This window comes from Dermacentor albipictus, chromosome 2, assembly GCF_038994185.2.
Source record: "Dermacentor albipictus isolate Rhodes 1998 colony chromosome 2, USDA_Dalb.pri_finalv2, whole genome shotgun sequence".
In the NCBI taxonomy this organism is placed as follows: Eukaryota; Metazoa; Arthropoda; class Arachnida; order Ixodida; family Ixodidae; genus Dermacentor; species Dermacentor albipictus.
In genome coordinates, this window is record NC_091822.1 from 101,224,779 (window position 1) to 101,245,600 (window position 20,822).

The following is a 20,822-nucleotide window of genomic DNA, read 5'->3' on the forward strand; positions in this document are numbered from 1 at the left end:
GCTGAATATGTGATAAGTTCAGGTTTCTTATGTTTGTGCCATAGGTTTGTCATTATTATTTTATTGTGCAAGACCGTCTCCTGTCCACTGAACTTTTTTTACATTACCTGTATCTTTAAAAATACTGTTCTAAACATGTGCAAACTGTCTAGTCACCATTTGTACTCATTGTTGGAAGGAACTGCAGGACTGCAATATATAAAATGTGATATTTCTAATAAAATATTTTGTGAGTGCTTGCTTTGCATGTAATCTTTCATAGTGCACAAGAGGAACTCCAAGAAGTTTCTACCTTGGCGTCTGAACAGCCCGAAACAAAGCCCTCCAAAGCTTTTAACCACTTCTAAGTGCTCAAAAAGCAGTCTCGTGGGAATGCAAGCCAATGGCTTCCATTTTCGGGACTGCATTTTGAGCTTCCAGCAGTGAGTAAAAGCTTTGGAGGGGTTTATTTCGGATGTAAAAATTACTCCCATTTACTGCCCCAGAAACGGGGGGGGGAGTAGGGGGGAGTAAACTACAATGCCTTTATTTCCACCTATTTACTCTTAAATTAACACAAAAAAACACCTTTATTCCACCGCAAATCCTCCCAAATGGAAATAATAAAACTCCCATTGTACCTCTTCGAATTTCTTCAAGCGGGAGTAAAATGGTACTGCTGATTGCTCCTAATGTACCCTGCAAACACTCTCATCTAAATGGGAGTATTATTGCACTCCCTTCAATGAGAGTAGAAACATGTACAAAAGGGAATGCGCTAGAGGACAAGCCAAAAATGCCCATCTGGGTGTTTTTCTGTTTACAGTGCAATTAATGTAGAGTATGCTTTTGTGAAGGCAACTCCTAACCAAAGGCGACAGAGAAGCGTAGCTTCACATCGACGAAGCCCGAGTGGTGGTCAGATTTGCAGTGAGGGGTGTAATCGGTGCAGTCGTATAAGTCTTAAGTTTGACGAGTTCCACTCCGTCTGTGAGAGACTGTGTGCGAGGTGTCGAAGCTGCCTTGCGGCGTCTGTCCTCGAAAGCGGAATTGTGACGCTGTGCTGCCAGTTTTCTAGAACTTTCGTAAATCGTTTCAGCTCCAAAATCATAATCATGCGGCATAGGGTCATTAACTATATTTCTGCTCTCGCATTTCCAAAAAGAATATTCAGATTGGTTCAATATAGTTGCCTCATGAAAGCATTTCTTCGTGTTACATTTATTTGAGTTGAGAAACTGGAGTTGGGCCCTAGACAATGCTGAAGCTTCCTTTACAAAAATTATTTTATTATTCTCTGCTATGCACTGAGACCGAAATAATTGGAGTGTGTGGATCTTCCATATATGTTAGTGCATTTGGAGGACTCTTCACGAAATGTTTAAGTCCGCAAAGTGTATTCTTCCGTGTTCGTGTCGCGGTGCGGCCAGGAACTTGATGTTATTTGGTTCATTAGGTGCTCCTTGGCCACAGCCATAACATCATTATTATTTTTACCTTTATTTATTATGAATCAGATATCTTTCTTTTGCTTTGTCGCGTATTTTTCGTGGTTGGCGATGGCTGGTCGTCCGCGCTATTATGTCGGTGGTCAGTGCTTTATCTTCGGCGGTCAGACTTGGGATACAAAAGTGCGCTGAGGGTAAGGGCGCGTGTTCTCGCACAATCACGTTTCGGGGAGGCGAGGACGGGACTACCGCGTGCGAGCTCTCGAGCAACCGCGCTGTGAGCATGGTCTGCTGAAGTGCTGACCTCTGCCCAGTGAGCAGAACACCAGCGCGCTTAGGCTAGCTCACCTTTCAGCGGCTACGAGCCTTGTGACGCTAGTATAGTTATCCCATCTTCGCGGTACTTTTGCTGTCGTCGGCTCGCACGAAGCTGTGACGTTTGCGTGGGTATGCATTATGTACGACGAAAGAAATTAGCAAAAGTCTGTAAAGTTAGCGAAAGATGGCGCACTGCTGCCTCATTTGAGTAAATCAAAACAGGGTAAGAAATCTGGCATGAGCTTCATAGTGAGCGCCCAGCTAACCCACGTGCGTAAAACGTGCATCAAAGAAATTCTCTGAAACTAGAGTCCGCTATAGAGTTATTTGTAAGGCGGAAAATGCAGGTAAACGTATTTTAAGGGTATACGTGCGTGTTTTATCAGCAACGAGCAGGACTTGCCCATTTATTTTCATTCCGTGGCATTTCCTTAATTCGTTTAGAGAGAGTGTAAAATTTTCATTGCAAGTATGTCAGGCAAGGTTTGCGTGAAATATTTTCTACCCTATTTTCTCGGCAGACTGTTTGAGCAGCAGAAAAAAGAAAGCTTTATTACCGTAGATGAATTATCGCACACGATTTTATTTATTTATTTATTCGCTTCTTTCAAAGGTACGACTTCCGGCTATCAAGGTTGGCACTTGCATATTTACAAGTACAGAATGGAAGTATGCAGCTTTTACAGGCGCTTCATATATCTTTAGTGACAAATTTCAAATTAAAGGGTGAATGCGTGATGCATTGCTTTCAATACTTGGATCCATTGCACATTAGGTACAGGTACGGCACCTGCCGCGCCAGAAGCGCGCCGCGCGTAATCAGCGAAAGAAAGTCGAAGGAGGTGCATGTACGTTATGCAGTCGAATTTTTTTGCAGTAAATAAATGGTCCCCGGTGATATACATTAGCCATGTCACAAAGCCTGGCGCTGAGCGTCGGCTAGGCGATCCGTACAAGCAGATCCGCGACTGTGTGCAGCGAGCGTTTGGAAGATTGCGAACTGGATGGTGCCCAGGCTAGGGCACGCTGGGCCTTTGAAGTTTGAAGTTTATTACAGACTTTCTTGAAGAGAGAGAGAAACCTTATAGAAAAAAAAATTTGAGGTCCCGTGGTTGGCGCCCCTAGTCCAGGGCTTCACTGACGTGAGCGGCTCGCTGGGCTTGGTCCAGGAGAACCAGTTGGCTATCCTGATCCTCGTCCGCAAGCCATGCCTCCCACTGCCTGTTAAAATCTTGCGTTTTTAGTACTGTGCAGTTTTTATCTGTCGGTCTGTTTGGGCACATCCACGTGATGTGCGGTAACGTTGGGGTGTGACCGCACCATGGGCATTTGTCATTGTATCGTGTGTGGTGAATACGGCTCAGTGTATGCAGGTTTGTGTACGTGTGCGTTTCAAGTCGGCATCAAGTCTTCGCCTGTTGGCGGTTCACATTTCTTGAAGACTACAATGCACTTTGGGCGATGTCCAGTGCCCGACAGAATCGTTAAATGGTCCTGAGCAATTCTAATAGCATCAAAAAAAAATCGCCGTTGGCTTTCAAGTAAGACCCGGAAAAGAAAGAGGTTACTGGTGCGTGGTAAACTATAGAGTCATAGCTCAACGGGTTTATGGACCAGCGGACCCAGCGGGCGAGTGGAGTCACTTGTGCGCATGTGCGGTATGCGGGAGGGGGGGGGGTGGTCCAGTGTGTTTACGGAGCGGGCCGCTCGCTTGCTGGTAGCCGCTCCCCAGTGGGGCCCGCTCAGCGGACCGGATGATTTCCGAAACAAACATGGCGACCCCGCGCACGAACAGCGACATGTCGTCGGCGTCGTCTTCAAGCGCGGCGCTGGCTCGCCTGCAGGCGATAAAGCCTCGGGAGTGTTTCACCACAGAAGGGGACCTCAACTTGCGAGGTGTTTCAGCTACGAGGTGGTTTGGCGACGATTTCAGGCGGATGACAGCCATCCAGGACCTGAAGCGAGGATACTGATCTTTCCACGGTAATTCCCACCCTGTTCTACAGGTGGCGCACCAAAGCGCTCCGCTCGACCCAGCAAGGATTCGTTGAGGTGAAACTCTTCCTCTCGTGCGGCGCTCTGTTGCCGTCTCCACTCGCCCGATGTGCCCGCTCACCCGTAAACCCGCACAGCTATAACCCCTCTTATAGAGATCCCACACTCAATTCTTATCCGGCGACTGCGGTGACCCTTAACATTGAAAGGTGGGCTGTGGTGGTAGAGAAAATAATTCTCTTTATATGGGACTGAAATGGATGCTGAAGCCTTTGCGCTATTGCCAATCGAGAAAAAAAATTCTAAAGCTAGAAAAAAAGAAACATTCAGCTTATCTCAAGCAACCACTCAAAATAGAGTGCTTACAACCGATGGATAGACGGAAGAGCACATAAAAAAAGCCCTCAATGCTCGCGCTCAACACAGCGGGCGATTTATCACTTCCATGGCCAACAAAACAAAAAAGTAACCCTGAGCAAGAATAATTAATTGCCCGGCAACCCCACAGGCACATGTTCTAGAGCAATTTTTTTTTATTATTTCAATAAACACTTTCATGCGTTGGCTGAAATGCAGCTAAACATTCTCATCATCACGAACATTACAATATATAAAAGTACGCCTAACTTTAGGTAAGATACGCTATCGAGGCACTCGTACAGCAGTTGCAGCTGTGCTTCAGCCATTAATCCGTCGACGCTCGGGAGGGGTGGCTCGAGCAGCCTCCCTTTAAAGCGAGGTGTGCAACGAGAACCAACGCAGGCAGCTCCGTATAGGTACGGCCAATTGGACAGATCAGCATATAACACCAAGTCTTAGGTGTGCACGGGAAGGGGCGGAAAGCAACGGGAGGAGCAGGACTGCCGCGCGCGAGCTTTGTGGAGCGCTGGACAAGGAAAACGCTCGTTCGTTCGCTTGTGTTCATTTTCCTTCACAACCATCGCCGATGGTTTCTGCAGAATATTTTTTTGCTAGCAAACTTTCTATCTCAATTTACCCCATAGCCACGCATCACTGACAGAACAAGGTGATCAAATCTTAACAAGCTTTATTTACATAATGACAAAGGAGAAGACGTCGAACAAAGAATTCGAACATTTCATGCATGATTCTTCCTTGGGGACAAAAGGTAGTGGCTATAATGCATTGGAGGTAGCGCTCAAATTTATTCTCTCGCACGTCTCTCTCTCCCCTGCCAGATATAAGTGTCTCTGGTCATTTCACAGTACCCGTCAGTTCACGGGTAGCACATTTACCCTTCCTGACCGACAGGAGGTGCTTGCAGACATACACGCCGAGTCTACACGACGAAGAGCTGTCGGTGTGCCCCAGCCACCGGGGCACACTTTAATTCATCCACTTTTTCGACATTGGTAACTGAGGCCGGCACATTAGAGGTCAGGCAGATGAGCGGCTGTCATCAGCTTTTTCACCTAGGTCACCAGCGCTAAGTTAGCCACATTGACAGCTTGTGGGCAACGGAAAGGAGTAATCAAGACGACATAATCAGAAAACAAATAACCACTGATAACCCAAAGGTACCATTGCAATGAATCACTGATTTCCGACTAGTACGCAGGCTTTGACCAGTCTCGGGTTGTAATTTGTAATGGCAAGGTTGCAATATCTGGAATATGTTAACTTCAAGTAATGCGAAGGAGCAGGTAAGCACCGGCTTCAAGAGGGGTGTCGCGCGGCAGTTGTATGAGAAAGGCAGGGTCGGTATAGAGTGGGATGGGTGTGACGCCAATTATTTCCGAGTAGCCGAGCGTTTGTAGAAGCCCTCAAAACCGGTCCTGTCGATCTCGTCGAAGTTGCGCTTGTAGAAGCCTCCAAAGTCGCTCCTGTCGATCTCGTCGAAGTTGCGCTTGTAGAAGCCCGGCCATCCCGCGTTGTCAATCTCGTCGAACTCGCCGTGACCGTAACCGCGCTTGTGCACACCAGCCTGGTCACCGCCGAACGTCAGACCACTTAGCGAGTCGAACCTGCGAAAGATCAGTTCATCGAGACAATGGGCGTTGTGCATCAATCGGCATACAATCGCCCACGACATAGAGAGTTCTCGTTCAGCGTTTACGGTCCGCTTCGCTCAGACCAGCATAGGCTAGGAATTTGCACACAACCGCTTAGCCGGAACAATGGTGCGCTTGTGCACAGCGCTCATACCGGGGGTGGAACGAAGATTAGAGAGTGATTGCAAAGCGGGTTCATGGGCCAGCGGGCGAGCGGAGATGCCACTGCGCATGTGCGGTAAGCTGGGGCAAACAGCGTGTTTACGCAGCGGGCCGCTTGCTCGCTGGTATCCTTTCCCCAGTGGAGCGCGCGCAGCGGAGCAGCGGTTTTGCTGCGAAACAAACACGGCGACCATGTGCACGAACAGCGCCACGTCGTCGTCGTCGTCTTCAAACGCGGCGCTGGCTCTCCTGCATGCGAAAAAGCGTCGAAAGAGTTTCACCACTGCATAGGGCCTCTGTATACTGTGAAAGGTTTCTGCAACGTGACCGTTAGGCGACTATTTGAAGAGGATTACTGCGATCGAGAAGCTGATGCGAGCGCGCTGATATTTTCATTATAACTCCAACCTTGTTCGACATGTGATGAAGCAAAGCCGCTCGACCGAGCGACGGATGGCTGAGCTAAAGCTCTTCCTTTCGTGCGGCGCGCCGCTGACGTCTCCGCTCCCCCTCGGGGCCCGCTGGCCCGTAAACCCGCACAGCTAAAGCTCTCTAATCCGCGCGGGCACAGTGGCGCCTGCAGGGTGGCTTTGTGTATGAGTACGCCGAATGTTTGACCGCTCCAATGGAAACGTTTATTGGAGTTGATGACGCAATGTACTCGGCTTTTGGTCGTTAAACCACAGCCCTTTAACATGCGGTAGACATACTCAAGGTCGTCTTCCCACGACGGTGACATGATACTGAAAGAATTCGCTTCACGGCAGAAAGGCTTGTCGGGCTAAAGTAGCTGATGACACGAAGCCACGCGTTTAGGCGGCATTGCACATGAGCAGATTTGCTTCGATGTGCAGCCGTGGCCGCTGCACAATGTGGTAATGGCGATAAACAGCCGACTACACAAACGTACGAAAAAATTTACCTGGAATTGCCCATAGACATAGCAACCATGCACAATCTTAGTGGCAATGCTCTTGGCAAGTTTTACTTCGGAGGAATGAGAGCAATTATAGCCGCGATTATTTGTGCTTCGTCGCAAATGACGCATAAGCGCGTAAGTGTTGCGACGCTACATCAGTGCGCAATACATCAAATAAAATTTGATCACTGTGAAGAGTTGCACTGCTTTGACATTATTGCACTTTGTGACAAAGGTAGGGGGCCGATTCTATTGACGATTCGAATAAGGTCAGTGTACTTTTGGCACTTTGGTTTAGGTGGAAAACAACTTTGGACAATAATAAAGTGTATACGTGCTAAGTTCTTCGCCTGTGAATATGGCTTCAAGCAAGAGACAGGGGTTATCATAGCAACTTGCACGGTGACATCAATTCCATGTCAGTCGTGCACCCTTCATTTTGTGAACACCTTAGAACGAGCTTCGAAATAAATTGCAATCTATTCGCCCTACAAAAAGTATGCTTTATCAATACAGAAATTAAATTGACACACTCAATAACCGCATGGTTTCACAACCTGGGAAATGTAGGGAATCTTGTATCTGAGTTATAGAGAAGCTGGATTCGGAGGTTGAAAGCACTGGAGTGGGAAATCCTGGAAATATTATGGACCACGAATGATAGAAGCGAGCGCCTATTGACACTCAACGTTGGGAGGTACATGCGGCGATGTGTTCAGAAAGGAACCACCTAATTATATCGTTTAGTCACTGACAAAGCTTCACACAAAAACTTCAGATAGTTGCAGTCATAGCTTTTCGAGAAAATGTGCTTATCTCAAAAATCACATACATAAGATTTGACCTTATTCGCCCAACTTCTGGTACCTAAAAGAGCCTTCGGACGCTGACCCCTCGTGATGGAGATATACGCAGACAATCACTGCAGAGATACGCAACCACTTGCGACATTTAATTAAGAAACATTTCGTTAATGCTAGCCCTGATGCCAAACGTATGAATAAAAATATGCATATAAGCATTTCAGATAGCAGAACTAAAATAAACAATTCCTTTTATTTTGGCGAAAATAACTAACAGACAAGCCAACAGAAGAAGATGCGATCATTGCACAAACAATATGTGCGCTTTTTGCATACTCGTTTTGAAATAGGTGAAGTCATCACATTGGAGGTTTCACTTATTGCAGTTGGGTGGGAATGTCACCCACAAACACTGGTGTAGTTAGATCTAAATGCAGGCTTGGGAAACATTTAGCTTTATAAAATCTAAAGAAGCCATGGACAAAAAGAAATTTCTTTCCATCCCCGAGGTGTTCTTTGACAAAGGAAATTCAGGGGCCAGATTCACAAATGTTCAGGTCTTGAGTGTTGCTACAAACTATTCTAAATAAAAGCTTTCCTGTGAATAGAGGCCCACGTTCTTAGCCTCTTCGCTCAGAAGGGCTGGTCACCTCAACGTGCCGGAATTTTCCTTTATTCAATAGAATTTGTAATTGTAAACACAGTGTTCCACTGCAAGAATGAAAGGACTAGGTTTTTGCGGCAGCCAATTGCAACAGCCAGTTGAAATGTTATCATGGTGGTGAGGGTGCTAGTTTCTCTCTTTTCACCAAAGGCTCTGTAGCGTTCATTTCCATCCTTTTTGCCATGTCGGAACCGAGCACACACGCGACAATTGCGTCATGACTCCACCTTTCATTTGGTTACATTCCAACGGCGCGGCGACAATCAGAGGCCTTCCGCGAGGCGTTCGCGCGGCTGCTGACTGCTCGTGGGGTGCGGACGCAATCGGTACGACGTGGAAGCTCGACGCGTGTGACGCGTGTGATGGGAGCAGTCACATTCCTCGGACGCTAACGCGCGTGCGAACCCTTATGTGGCGCATTCAATCTATCTCCAAACATGTCGTCACGACAGCCAACAGAAGCGGAAGTAAATAACATCACAGCGCGCTGTGCGCTTCTCGTCAGACTCGAACTGTCTGCATTTCGTAAAAGTGTGCCAAGGAAGTCCACAAATAGCAAAGTGGAGTCAATAGAGCAGCGTATACGCACGGTGCTTGCCTTTTGGCCGGCCAGGAGCCGGGCAGAAAAGCCCCCGCCGTGCGGATGTGCTCGTCGCTGCCAGCCTTGTCCATGCTTCGACGGGACACATAGTCGGGGGACGAGGAGGAGAGTCCGCGCAGAACGTACGGTAGCACCAGCGATCGCAGCAGTTCCCCTCCGCTAAGCCTGTCCACGTGACGGTGGCCGCCCGGACCACGCGGGTACTCGACCCCGCTCATCTTGTCCAGTCTGCCGGTGCCCTTCGAAGCCACAGAAGGGGAAAGGCCACCGCCGGATTCGTCGCCCCGCGCCTCCTGCAATAAAGAAAAAGCAGAAACCGAGTAGGCAAAAGCACAATGTGAGGGCCCATATTGATTAAAAAAAGTTCTTATGCTAAATTGGCTTGTGAGAGCTGATACAACCCAGTTGTAATGTTGTACATAGCAATAGTTAAAATCTACCAGCCAATGCAACGTGCACTTACGAATGAATATCTGCGCTAAATCGGTGCCAGAGTATTTGGTCAGTGATGTCACGACGAAACGTTCACGGAACAGGGCACGTGATCGCGGAATAATTTTTCTGCTAGAACTGTTCGTTAGAGAAGATGTCAGCCAATAGTGAAACAGGGCCTATTATTACCGAAGGTGGCCAGCCAATGGCAAACGGCCCTTAAGAGCGAGAAATTTGCAGATCGAACACATATTTTGGAAGTTGTGTGAAGCGAAACTTCAGCCAAAGCTGACTGAATTAAGCGTTTTGCAAGTAACAGTGATGCGGACCATTTTATTCACTTTAAATGTATGCAATCAGTAACCTCATGAAACGATTTTTTTTGTTCACCTGTCACAAGGTAAGAACTCTCCTCATGCAATTTTTATGTCTAGCACTGCATCGCTCACAAGCTATGCCGAAATAAACAATTTCAACTGAGAAGAATGCAGAGTATGATACTATTCCGCAGCTATGGCGCCAGGGCGAGACCGATGTATGACGCTTGTTCAAGCAAGAATCTTGATGACCGAGGTACGCACAGAAACAAAAAAGCAGACACGGCAAAAAAAAACTACATTTACCGACTCTGTAGATGTTGTTACAGCGAGTCATATCAATCCGGACAAGTGGCCAAGAACAGACCCACCCTCAACGGCTCATGCCAAGTCTCTGAATCAAAGAAACTCACAATCCTTGAAACATACTTCACCATATAATAATATATCGGCGTGCCTCAGAGATGCCTCTGAGCCGACATTAGAGCAGGACGTTGTACACCTTTGCTATATATATATATATATATATATATATATATATATATATATATATATATATATATATATATATATATATATATATATATATATATATATATATATATATATATATATCGAGGTAGACTCACGCATCGCAAGAAAGTATGCGCATAACGCTTCGTTTCAAAATACCCTAAGATCCGTCTGAGTTCGCCGAGTTGCTGCAGATCTGTTAAGTCAAACAGCGAGAAGAGGAGGGGTAAGAGAAAAGTGCAACAGTTTCTTCTCGCGTTCCAGTGATATGCGGATAGCGAGTACATTTTATAGCTGCATGTCATCACTGTTTCATCCAGTAGCTAGGTGCTGCGACTTCCGCCTAGTCTGCCTTAGAATGGTGCGCAAACACTACAGCGGGTTCTGCAAGCAGCTCTGGAGAGAGCACGGAAAACTGCCGGCATGTTTCAGGTATTGCTCCAGCTCTTAACAGATTTACTAGGAAAGCAGCAGGCTCTCACTGCGGTCACCACCATCTTCTTAAAGACGGAAAAGTACCAAAGTTGGAGCGTACAAAACTTTGTAAACGCGGTAAACGTTGCGAATAAGTTTTCGGGCTGCTAGTTCTTGTTTACTTTTGCAAAACACCTTTGATCTCACATTGGAGCTCCGACACGAATGGCGGAGAAGCAAGAAAGTGCGCTAGCCGGCGCTTGCAACACATCGTCTGCTTTCTTTCAGTGCCTGCGTTGTTCCCAACGACAGGCGCACAAGGCTGGCGACTTTCCCACGGGCAGAAGACACTTTGATGGTCGTCCTCGCCAGTGATGTGCGCCTATGCTCAGCGGTGACCCGGAAAAGGAACCAATCCATGTTCGCGGGAGACCAGACGTGTGATAATAACAACAACAGAAGCAGCAAGAACACATGCTGATACGCCGACACAACCTAGTATGTAACCGCCACTGCGAAGCTTCCGGCCTCTGAAACAACGGCTTCATGATGACACAGGCGCAGGCGTGACGTCCAAACTCCCACGTTCAGGAGATGGCGCATCACTCGAGTGTTTTTCTTTTTTTACTGACAACGTTAGTTATAGTTAGGGTATCGGAAGGCGTGACTCAGACAGGAATACACCAGCGGTTCTCCACAGCGTCAATTTACTGCTTTTCTTCTGCTCGTAACGCTCCCTTAGTGTCTGAGCATCAGTGTGTTTCTTCACACGAACATGTGTGCGTGTCATAGAGTGTATGTATTAACGTGTGGCTAGTTTTACGATGAAAAGAAGAACGTATACTTTTCTTGCCACTCAAACCTGCCTTCGGAATTGTTGTTCTAACAAAGGCCTTGTTTGAGTAGCGCATTATGAAAAACAAATAACTTTGAGCCTTCTATCCGCTAATTCTTTGTTGTGATGGGGACACTTAACCAAGGACGACGCGAGCAATCTGTCAGCAGCACGAAAGAGCAGAGCAGCACTTATTTGTGTGGTTTCGATTGATTGCTTTCACGTTCTGGGCAGAATGAAACTAGGAGGCTGGTAATCATTGATGTGGACAGAGTTCCAGAGCGACTACTATATATTTCGAGAACCTGAGCCTACTTAAGTTACTTTGTTTGCGCCCAGATATTCATAGAGTATGAAAATTGATAAAGATGTGCGTGTATCACTGTTATAGAATTGAAGCATTCGTGTGAATCACAATTATGTTTTAGAGTCATACTTTACTCGAAGTGGTGTACGTCGCCATTCATTTTTTCCAACCGTCATTAAACTGTGGAAAGCGTTGCCAAGCTTTGTTGTTGATTCAAGCGATATTTGACTGTTTGGGCAATCCTTAGATATGTGTTCCAAGGATTGCACTATCTATTGATGTACTTGGTTAGTTGGTATACGTGTGTGTGTATTGTTTTTTTTTATTTCTGCCCTCCCTCTTGGAGCCCTCAACGTAGGGTTGACAATATAAATAAATTAATAAAAATCGGCTGAGGTTTCACTCTTGTAAACCTAGTTATCATGAGCGAAAGGTCTGTTTGACATGGTTGTGCGAAGACTATGCACACAGTGTTTCAATAAAGGTAGGTCACAGTCCTTGACACCCTTTACACATGCTGCCGAACGGCTTGTCCGTGAAGTCGCAATGAAACCTGGCCGTCGCAGTCGAGCTTGCTGCCAGCCGAAGGGTGTAGTTCGTCAGACGTACTACAATGTGGGTGCCACTGCTTGTATCCATGGCTTCGTCGCCTTCTCTTTGTTGTTCTTTGTGTTGCTGAACGGCGGCGGCAGTTGCAGTAGCTTCTATCTTGGCCCGCTTCCGCGCTTGGTAAGCTTCTCTACAACTAGCTAATCTGGCCTCCCTTTGCACCGGTGTTTCAGCAGGCAACTCTGTCTTTGCTTGTGATGTCGTTTATAGCCCGAACTTATCGGCGCGGGGGCGAGCGTCGACCGACGCCAGACGCGTCGGAGCGCGTTCACCGCATCCGGTTGCGTTGGCTGCGCAGTGCGTCGAACCATCGGTCGAACTGCAGAAGCTATTGGTCTCGCCGACGTGGCGTAACCTGTGCACGCGTTCACGCTACGTCTGACTAGATTTAGCCCTTAACGCTCACCTAGTCACGCGGTATCGCAGCGGCGAGGAACTGTAGCTGCGACACGTCTCCGCAGCGGATCATGGGATATAACGTCTCACCTGCCACACTTCCGCGCCGGCGGCTCAAGGTCATTGCGACGCGATAGATGACCTTGAGAGACATGGCGCAGTAGAGCTTTCCCTCTAAAAATCGCCGAGTATCTTGTTTCGTGGTCTTCTGGGCTCCTCAGAACTACTGTCACTATGAATGCTTGATTACAGGGACAGCAAATGTTTGATCGGGGATCCGGAGCTGGAAGTATGTGTTTACTCACTCACACGTAAGAAGGCTTCGCCACCTTCCCTTCAGTAGATGAAGAACGAAGCTCTGTGTGTGTGCGTGAATGTGTCCACGAAAAAAAATGTGTGTGTGGCCAAGAAAAATATCTGCTGTGATCCTTGTGTAGAACACTACGGAACAGATACGGCTGGCTTGTTCTACTGCCCCGACATATCCGTTGCGCAACAAATTTGTTAACAGATGCACTATGCCTGCGCTTCGTTTGAATGGTCACAAAAAGAGTGAAAGGGAACGCCAAACACCACGCTTTCTGCGCACTTCGCGAGCGAGCATTCTGCACATCAAGGAATATATTATATGGTGCGTGTTCTTTGTCATTGCGTACTATGAGATGGAGCAGCTGGGGCAACCCAGAGAAGACAACATATTGTGGCAATGTCTAAAATGAACTAAGTTCATCTCATAGTCAAGAGTTCGACGAAAGTTCGTCTGGTCAGGTAACATGATGATGAAGAAATTACGGCCACTGACCAAGTCAAGGTGAAAAAACACACAGACTTGGTCAGTGGCCGTAATTTCTTCATCATAAGTTCATATCAGCTACCTTCTTTAGTCTAATGACAACCTCACTTCCTGTTACTGAAGTTACGCGTAGGAGAATACTACTTCGCTCATTTAGATCTTCATGTTGACAGTGGCTTGCTTATTACGTCGCCGAGTCGTTTTATTCATTTTCGATTATATTTATAAAAGATCTCGGTGCTATTCACACAACAAAATCTAAGAGGCTTCGCCAGCTCAAATAACTGCCGCGAAAGAATGAACCAATGTAACGCCTTTATTTGTAATGCGCTCCATTAATGGAGATATGTAGCAGGACATTTACGCCATACTGTCACAGTTTCACCGACGCTTGCTACGTGCGCTGTGGTGCTCATATAATCGTATAGTGCGTCCACTAACGCGACGCATTGCGTATCACGTAATGACCGCTACCGAGCCTGCAAGCTTTCGTCGCTGACACGATGCTTAACTGACGCACGCGGACTCACTAATCCACTCACATCTTCCTGAAGACAGTCCTCCGTATACCACTTTAGGCTTGCCCGGATGCGGAGAAACTAAGTGCGCTCTCACGTGCACTCATAGAAAACACATCTGACTCCACCTCATTCGACATCGTGGGGCTTACCTTGTTCTCGAAAGTTGTACTCTCCCTTGCAAATATGATGGCACAAACAACGCCTCATATCTACCAAGTCCGTCTTCACCAAGTACCGATCACCAGGCCCCTGAATACGTTTCTGGTGCGTGCTTATGGTTCGCGTATGGCCACCCGTGCATTTGAAGTCGGCACGCGTGTGTCTACACGAACGCTATTACAGTGAAACATATTTTATGTATGGAACGAGCTGACCACGTAAACGTAAGCCTCAAGGGAGCGTGTGCCTTCCTTCACGTATACTGCTTTATAGCTGAAAACAAACTAGCATGACAGCTCCTGAGAACACGTGGGGATAACATGCACTGGTTCCCTCGAGCTAACTCCCTCTATATGAGCTTGTTTACTGCCTCAGCAGTGGGCTACGAAAGCTGTAAATGTTCCGGCGAGATGATCTGAGGAAGGGAGAGCGTTGACATGTACGTCACTAAAAATACCAACGGAGTCTTGTACAAGAGCACGGTAGCGAAGTAAGACAAGGAAACCTATTTTTCATCTATAAGGCCAATATCAATCGCCGAGGCTCTTCCGGGAAGGTGGATCCACCGTCGGTGCTACACACTCTGAGAGGATGAAACACGTTCAGCACTTCGCCTACTTAATCGAACCAGGCTCATCGATCAGCGAGTTTTTTTTCTGTTGTTGTTTTCAACTGTGCACCAGAGAGCATGTGGGTGCCTTAAACACTGAAGCACTGTAGTGCGGAACAGCGTCAAGTAAACTGCGACCATATCGAGCACCGGAAGAAGGTAAAACAAGCGAGGTGTAGTTATGCGTATAGGAGATTTGTGTAGCTATGTATAGTTTCGTGTGTCCAGCCTTCAGCAAACTTATGCCCGCCAAGATGCTCTCTCGTGGTGCTATCATTACTTTTCCAGTGCTTGTTTGAGGAACAGTCCACATCTGTGTAATCTCTCGTAGTCTCTTTTCTTCCCTCCTTCTACGGCATTGAAAATTGTCGTGCGTATTTGTGCTCTTAGGATATTTTTAGTGTTTCTGGGTGCTTTCCTCCGCTCTTTCATTTCTTTAGGGAGGGGGGGGGGGGGTGGCGGTGCTTGTTTACTTCGTGCTGACACATATGCCGACACATGAAGCTTCAACCTCTTCAACCTCTTCAACCGCCCTTGTAAATTGTTCAGAATGATACTTCTAGGTGACTTCGCTTAGAGCTTGGCCAGTTTTGACAAGTATTCAAAACTGAGCTGTTTATAATGGAAATCAAAAAATATTTATTTCAACCTCAAAGCAGAGCTGGCTGATAAACCAAACTTTCCATTAAACTTCGTGGCCAGAAAACTGACGCTCCGAAGTATAAATAGGTGGGCGTTCGCGTGACCAAAGACAGTATACGAGAACTTCCAAGATAAATTACAATGAGGCGAAACTGTTTCATTCGCACGGATGCACATCTTCATGAATACGCACACCGCACATACAAACATACCTAAAACATTGGCGCATAATTGCGATGCGCATATTATAACTTGTCTATATGTCGGCAAACCAAAAGGCAAGTGAAATTGTATCCATTAACAGTTACAAAAGGCGGTGAACTGCTTCATGCAATAGTTTTTTTGACATAGTAAGATTGAGAGAGAGTGACGTCATGTACGGTGGCTCGCCATAATGTATAGAATGAGCACACATTAGATGCGCTTTTCAACTAAGATAAGAACAGCGACATTTGCGCAAATAATGACAAGAGTCGCACGGGCTTAGGTGTTTTCTTTTATTTCTTAGGCGTCATGTTAAACTTACTATAACATGAAACCAGGCACCGCAGTTACCATTGGTCCCTGTAAGTTTCATTGCTTCGCGCCTGACATCAGCATACGGCTAATATTTTTTTTTAGATACGGTTGTAATTGGAAAATGTTCACTTTTATAGCAGTAACCGTTCCTACGGGAAAAAACAAAAAGAAAAATAGTTTTCTCCAGTAAATTACCATTATTTATTACCAATGAAAGCCACTCTGTCCGAAAAGAAGGGTGGCGACGCCGCTTTTAAAATTTGGCACCGGCTTACTGTGATGTCATGGATGTTGCCGGCATCTGCTCCGGCCTAATTAAACATTCAAGGCTACAGTTGGACGACATTGCATGCTAAACTTACTGAATTTAAACAGACTGAACTTACGAAGTGTCAACGACGTTTACAGAACCCACAGCGTCTCCAATGTAAAAGAAGTTCTTTCGAATCCAAGGCGTCCCACCAAACTGCCGACTCTAGGAATTAGGCGCAAAATTTTTAAAACTCAAACTTTGATCTCTTTTTTTTTGATAATCAACCTATTGAGACCAAATTACCGAGCATAGGAATCTGAAAACAGTTACTTTAGTGGCCTAAAGTGATTTACTGCTTCACTTTATTGCCCCCTTTAAGTGCACGTGTTGCCACAACCGTGTTTGAGGCGCTACCCTACGAGTCTCGAGCTACCTAATGCGGTAACCGGTTATTGGGAATGCACTCGAATACAATGACATTCGGCAAAGGAAATCATGGAAACATGGAAAACGGTGCACACTGATTTATCCCGAAGCTCACAGTATCTATAACGCCTGCAGTTTACAGCGTAAGCTCCCATGGGCGCATTCCAATGGCCTTTTTAGTTTTTTGACGGCATCCGCCACGGCCACCTCCACAGCCGGTGTCTGTAGCAGCTATCGCCAGGAAAGAGAAAGAAGAAAGCTCACTTCCCACCGGGACCGAACCCCGGCCCACTGCGTGGGAGCCGGTTACTCTACCACTGAGCCACGCCAGCACTTTATTGACTTTCATGGTATTTATTGCGAATATAATACGTACTTGCGTAAGGTATTTACATAGCTGCCCAAACAGTCATAGCCGTGTCTACAGGCACAATCCTAGCTCAGATGGTGCTAGGAGGCATCTCACGTAAGCAATAACGCTATCCTAGCCACGCTAACGCTGGGCTAAGATGGCACCTACGCCATGACCGCTAGCGTCTGTGCGTAATTCTGCAGGTGCCTCAGGATCGAAGTGGGTGAAAATGGGTGGTTAGGTGAGAAAACTGATGAGACGAGAGAAGGCGGCGGCTTCTGAAGTGCCCCACGAGAATTGCACGCCTTTCTTCAAGAGCTTAGTGAGTGGTCTAGCAACTGCCGCAAAATACTCACCAAAACGACGAAAGTAAGAGCATAGCCCTACAAAACTTCGAACGTCTGCGGCTGTCTTGGGAACCGGGAAGTCTCGGACAGCGCGAGTTTTGTCGGGATCAGCGTGTACTCCAGAAGCGTCAACGAGGTGGCCCAGAACAGTAATTTGGCGGCGGCCCAAAGAACATTTTGACGAGTTAAGTTGCAGCATCGCTTTTCGAAATACTTCAAGCATAGTTGTTAGACGCTCAAGGTGAGTGTTGAACGTTGGCGAGAAGACGATGACGTCGTCGAGGTAGCAGAGTCATGTCGAATATTTGAAACCTGGGAGCAAGGAGTCCATCATACGCTCAAAGGTGGCAGGGGCGTTGTATAATCCAAATGGCATTACTTTAAATTCGTAGAGACCATCAGGTGTGATGAACGTGGTTTTTTCTCTGTACATATCGTCAACAGCAATCTGCCAGTATCCAGAACGAAGATCATTAGAAGAGAAATACCTGGAACCGTACAGGCAGTCAAGGGCGTCGTCTATACGTGGGAGGGGGTAGACGTCCTTTTTAGTAATGTTGTTCAGATGACGGTAGTCTACACAGAAGCGCCACATTGCATCCTTACTCTTAGTCAACACCACAGGTGATGCCCATGCACTCGAAGAAGGCTCAATGATGTTTTTATCTAGCATTTTTTTCACTTCACTTTGTATTACTCGGCGTTCCGACACAGAAACACGATACGGTCGTCGGTGAATAGGCGTAGTATCGCCAGTAAGAATCCGATGCTTGACCGCGAGCGTCTGGGCTAAAGGGCGATCGTCGAAGTTGAAAATATCTCGGTACGTCGATAATACTTGGCAGAGGTCTTCAGCCTGCGCAGATGACAGGTCTGTCGCAACCATTTTCTTTGTTCGGATCGGCGGCCGAGACTGGCGCGAGGGGCCTGCTAAGTTTGAACCATCCGTTGATAAAGCTGCCACGTGATGGTCGCCGAGACAATGAACGTTGGCAGGACAAATACCTTGCGGTAGAATTCAAGTTAAAGGTAGGTAATGTTAAAGATAGGCATGCGAATGTTGTTCGCAGTAATAGTAAGTTTAATGTGAGGCACAGTAACGTCATGCTGTAGTGCAATGTCGGGCAGAGGAGTGACGAGGTACTCACCATCAGGAAGTGGTTCGGAAGACAACAGTTAAATATTATAGGCTATTGACTTTAGCGGCAGGCAAAGAAAGCCGGTGGGGCATAAGCGGCACTGGGGTGCGTGAGAAGCTTCTGCGAGGATCGCAACTCAAGGCGAAAGGTACTGACAGAGCAGTCAATAAGAGCGGAATGCGCGGAGAGAAAATTGAGGCCGAGAATTAGGTCGTTTGGGCAATGAGCAATCACGGTGAAGAGGACAGGGGTGTGCCAGCCGGCGATGCTGACACGTGCGGTACACATGCCGATGATAGGCAGAGTAGCGCCATCCGCAACAAGGACGACGCGCTCCGACGCTGGTGTGAGGAGCTTGTTCAGTCGTCGTGGGAAGGCAGCACTCAAAATAGAAAGATGTGCTCCTCTATCGATGAGTGCCATGACAGGATAGCCGTAAACGTCAACATCAAGAAGGTTTTGGTTCGTAGGTAACGTGAGCAGAGGATTTGAGGGCTGGGTCGACAATGAAGCTTCAACTCCATCCGCTGCAATGCCTAGTTTTCCGTCTAGACCCGGGAGACGATAGGTGGCGAAGAGAAGCGCCGGGTTTGGGGCGAACGAGACTGACTGCGTCGAGGTGAGGGCGAGTGGCTGTAGCGAAGGTTCGGAGCAGGAACATCAGCGGCAGTGGCTTCATGGCAGGTAGTATAGGGAACAGAAGGTCCAAAGGTGCGAGAATAAGCGGCGGCGTATGTCTGAGAAGGTCGTGACCATCGGTTGCGGCATTGACGAGCGACGTGGCCGATGCGACAGCAGTGGGAAGCAGATCGGCCTGTCATCAGGGGTACGCCATTCGGACGGGTTGCAGCGAGATGTGGCAGGAAAGGACTGCCGGGTACGAGGAGTGCCGCTAGAGAACTAGGGAACACTGGGCTGAGGCGTTGAACACACGGAGTCCAGGCCCATGTTCACAAATTCCTGTCTGATGACGGCCTGAATAATCGGAATCGTGGTTACTGGCGGATCGAGAGGCTTCGCGGAGAGAGCTGGTGAACAAGTGACCTCGAGCTCGTGGCGAACAATACGGGTTACGTAGTCACAGGTGGTGGTCTGACACGATCGACGCTCACATGTCGAAGTAGTAGCAGTGTTGGGTAGCCGCGTGATGGGGTGTGCGATACGACGGCTCTTCGCTTGTTCAAGGCGACGGCATTCTTTTATGATGGCGTCGATAGTCGAGACATTGCCGAAAACAAGCAAATTGAAAGGATCGGTGGCGATTCCTTTCAGCACATGTGCCACTTTATCTGCTTCAGACATAGTATCACCAGCTTCAAGGCATAGAGCCAAGACGTCGATGATGTATGAAACGTACGGCTCTGTAGATGTCTGAACACGAGACACAAGAGCCTTTCTCGCGGCAACCTTGCAGCCAATGGGGTCGCCGAACAGTTCCCGTTGCTTTTCTTTGAAACTGTCCGAACTGGTTGTCTCGTCGTCATGCGCTTGGTGCCACACGCATGGGCTACCGCCGAGATAAAAGATGACATTGGCGAGCATAATCGTTGGGTTGCACCTGTTATTAGCACTGGCGTGTTCATAGAGCTTGATCCATTCGTCAACGTCCTGTGCCTCCAGGCCGGAGAACACACCAGGGTCGCGATGTTGGGCAACCATGACGATTGTTGCAGTCGCACAAGCCGAAGCCGTTGCAGAGGCGGTCTCGTCACTGGGAGGAATGGTGACAAGCGCGATGTACCGACCACTTCGGAGCTCTATGGCGAGGACGGGGATCGTTAACCTCTACCAGAATGTTGCGTGTGGAACGACATAGACGAAAGAGGCTATTTACAGGCTATTTACACTGAAGCTAGACAGCCAGGCCGACCCTCGCTCGCGCTAAGGGCACAGACCCACATCATCGTCGTTGTCACGGCAGCTCGTCTCTTGAGCATCTCTCGATGATATTGTAATAATATTACCCTCGATCAGAAATCATGTGGTGCTGTATTCGACTCGGGCTCTCAATTTCTCGATTTTCTACTCGATGCACGCGGCTGCAACTGCCATCTGTCACACTTTCGTATATCGTCGAAAAGCTTCGTAGTTATGACATCCCAATCACTCACTCCAAACTGGGGTATACGTTCGAGAACTCTTCCTCCGTTAGCATCTCGGCGCTCTTGTCGTCGCCTTTCGGTTTCTACATGCGTGTGGTACTTGCGCTAATTGTACCAAGCGCAATGACGTAAAGAAGATTCAACATCGAAATTTCCTGTTGAGGGCACCATTAGTCTACGCACACTTGTCGTACTGGTCATTGTATGCAAGAACGCATATTCTTCAAGTAATATA

The 20,822-nt window shown here is 47.5% G+C and overlaps 1 protein-coding gene across 2 annotated transcripts in view; it reads right to left on the reverse strand.

The window, feature by feature from the left end:
• Positions 1-4,771: 4,771 nt before the first annotated feature.
• LOC135911661 (uncharacterized) overlaps positions 4,772-20,822 on the reverse strand; it is an 80,480-nt gene continuing 64,429 nt past the window's right edge. Inside the window, exons 2-3 of one of the 2 annotated variants that reach the window (XM_065443995.1) lie at positions 8,899-9,194; positions 4,772-5,725 (exon numbers count right to left, since the gene is read on the reverse strand). In XM_065443995.1, the coding sequence (XP_065300067.1) occupies positions 5,491-5,725; positions 8,899-9,194 (531 nt within the window). In that variant the 3' untranslated portion in view covers positions 4,772-5,490. Of the gene's footprint in view, positions 5,726-8,889; positions 9,195-20,822 lie in introns of both variants that reach the window. The other variant, XM_065443994.1, reaches the window with a different exon arrangement.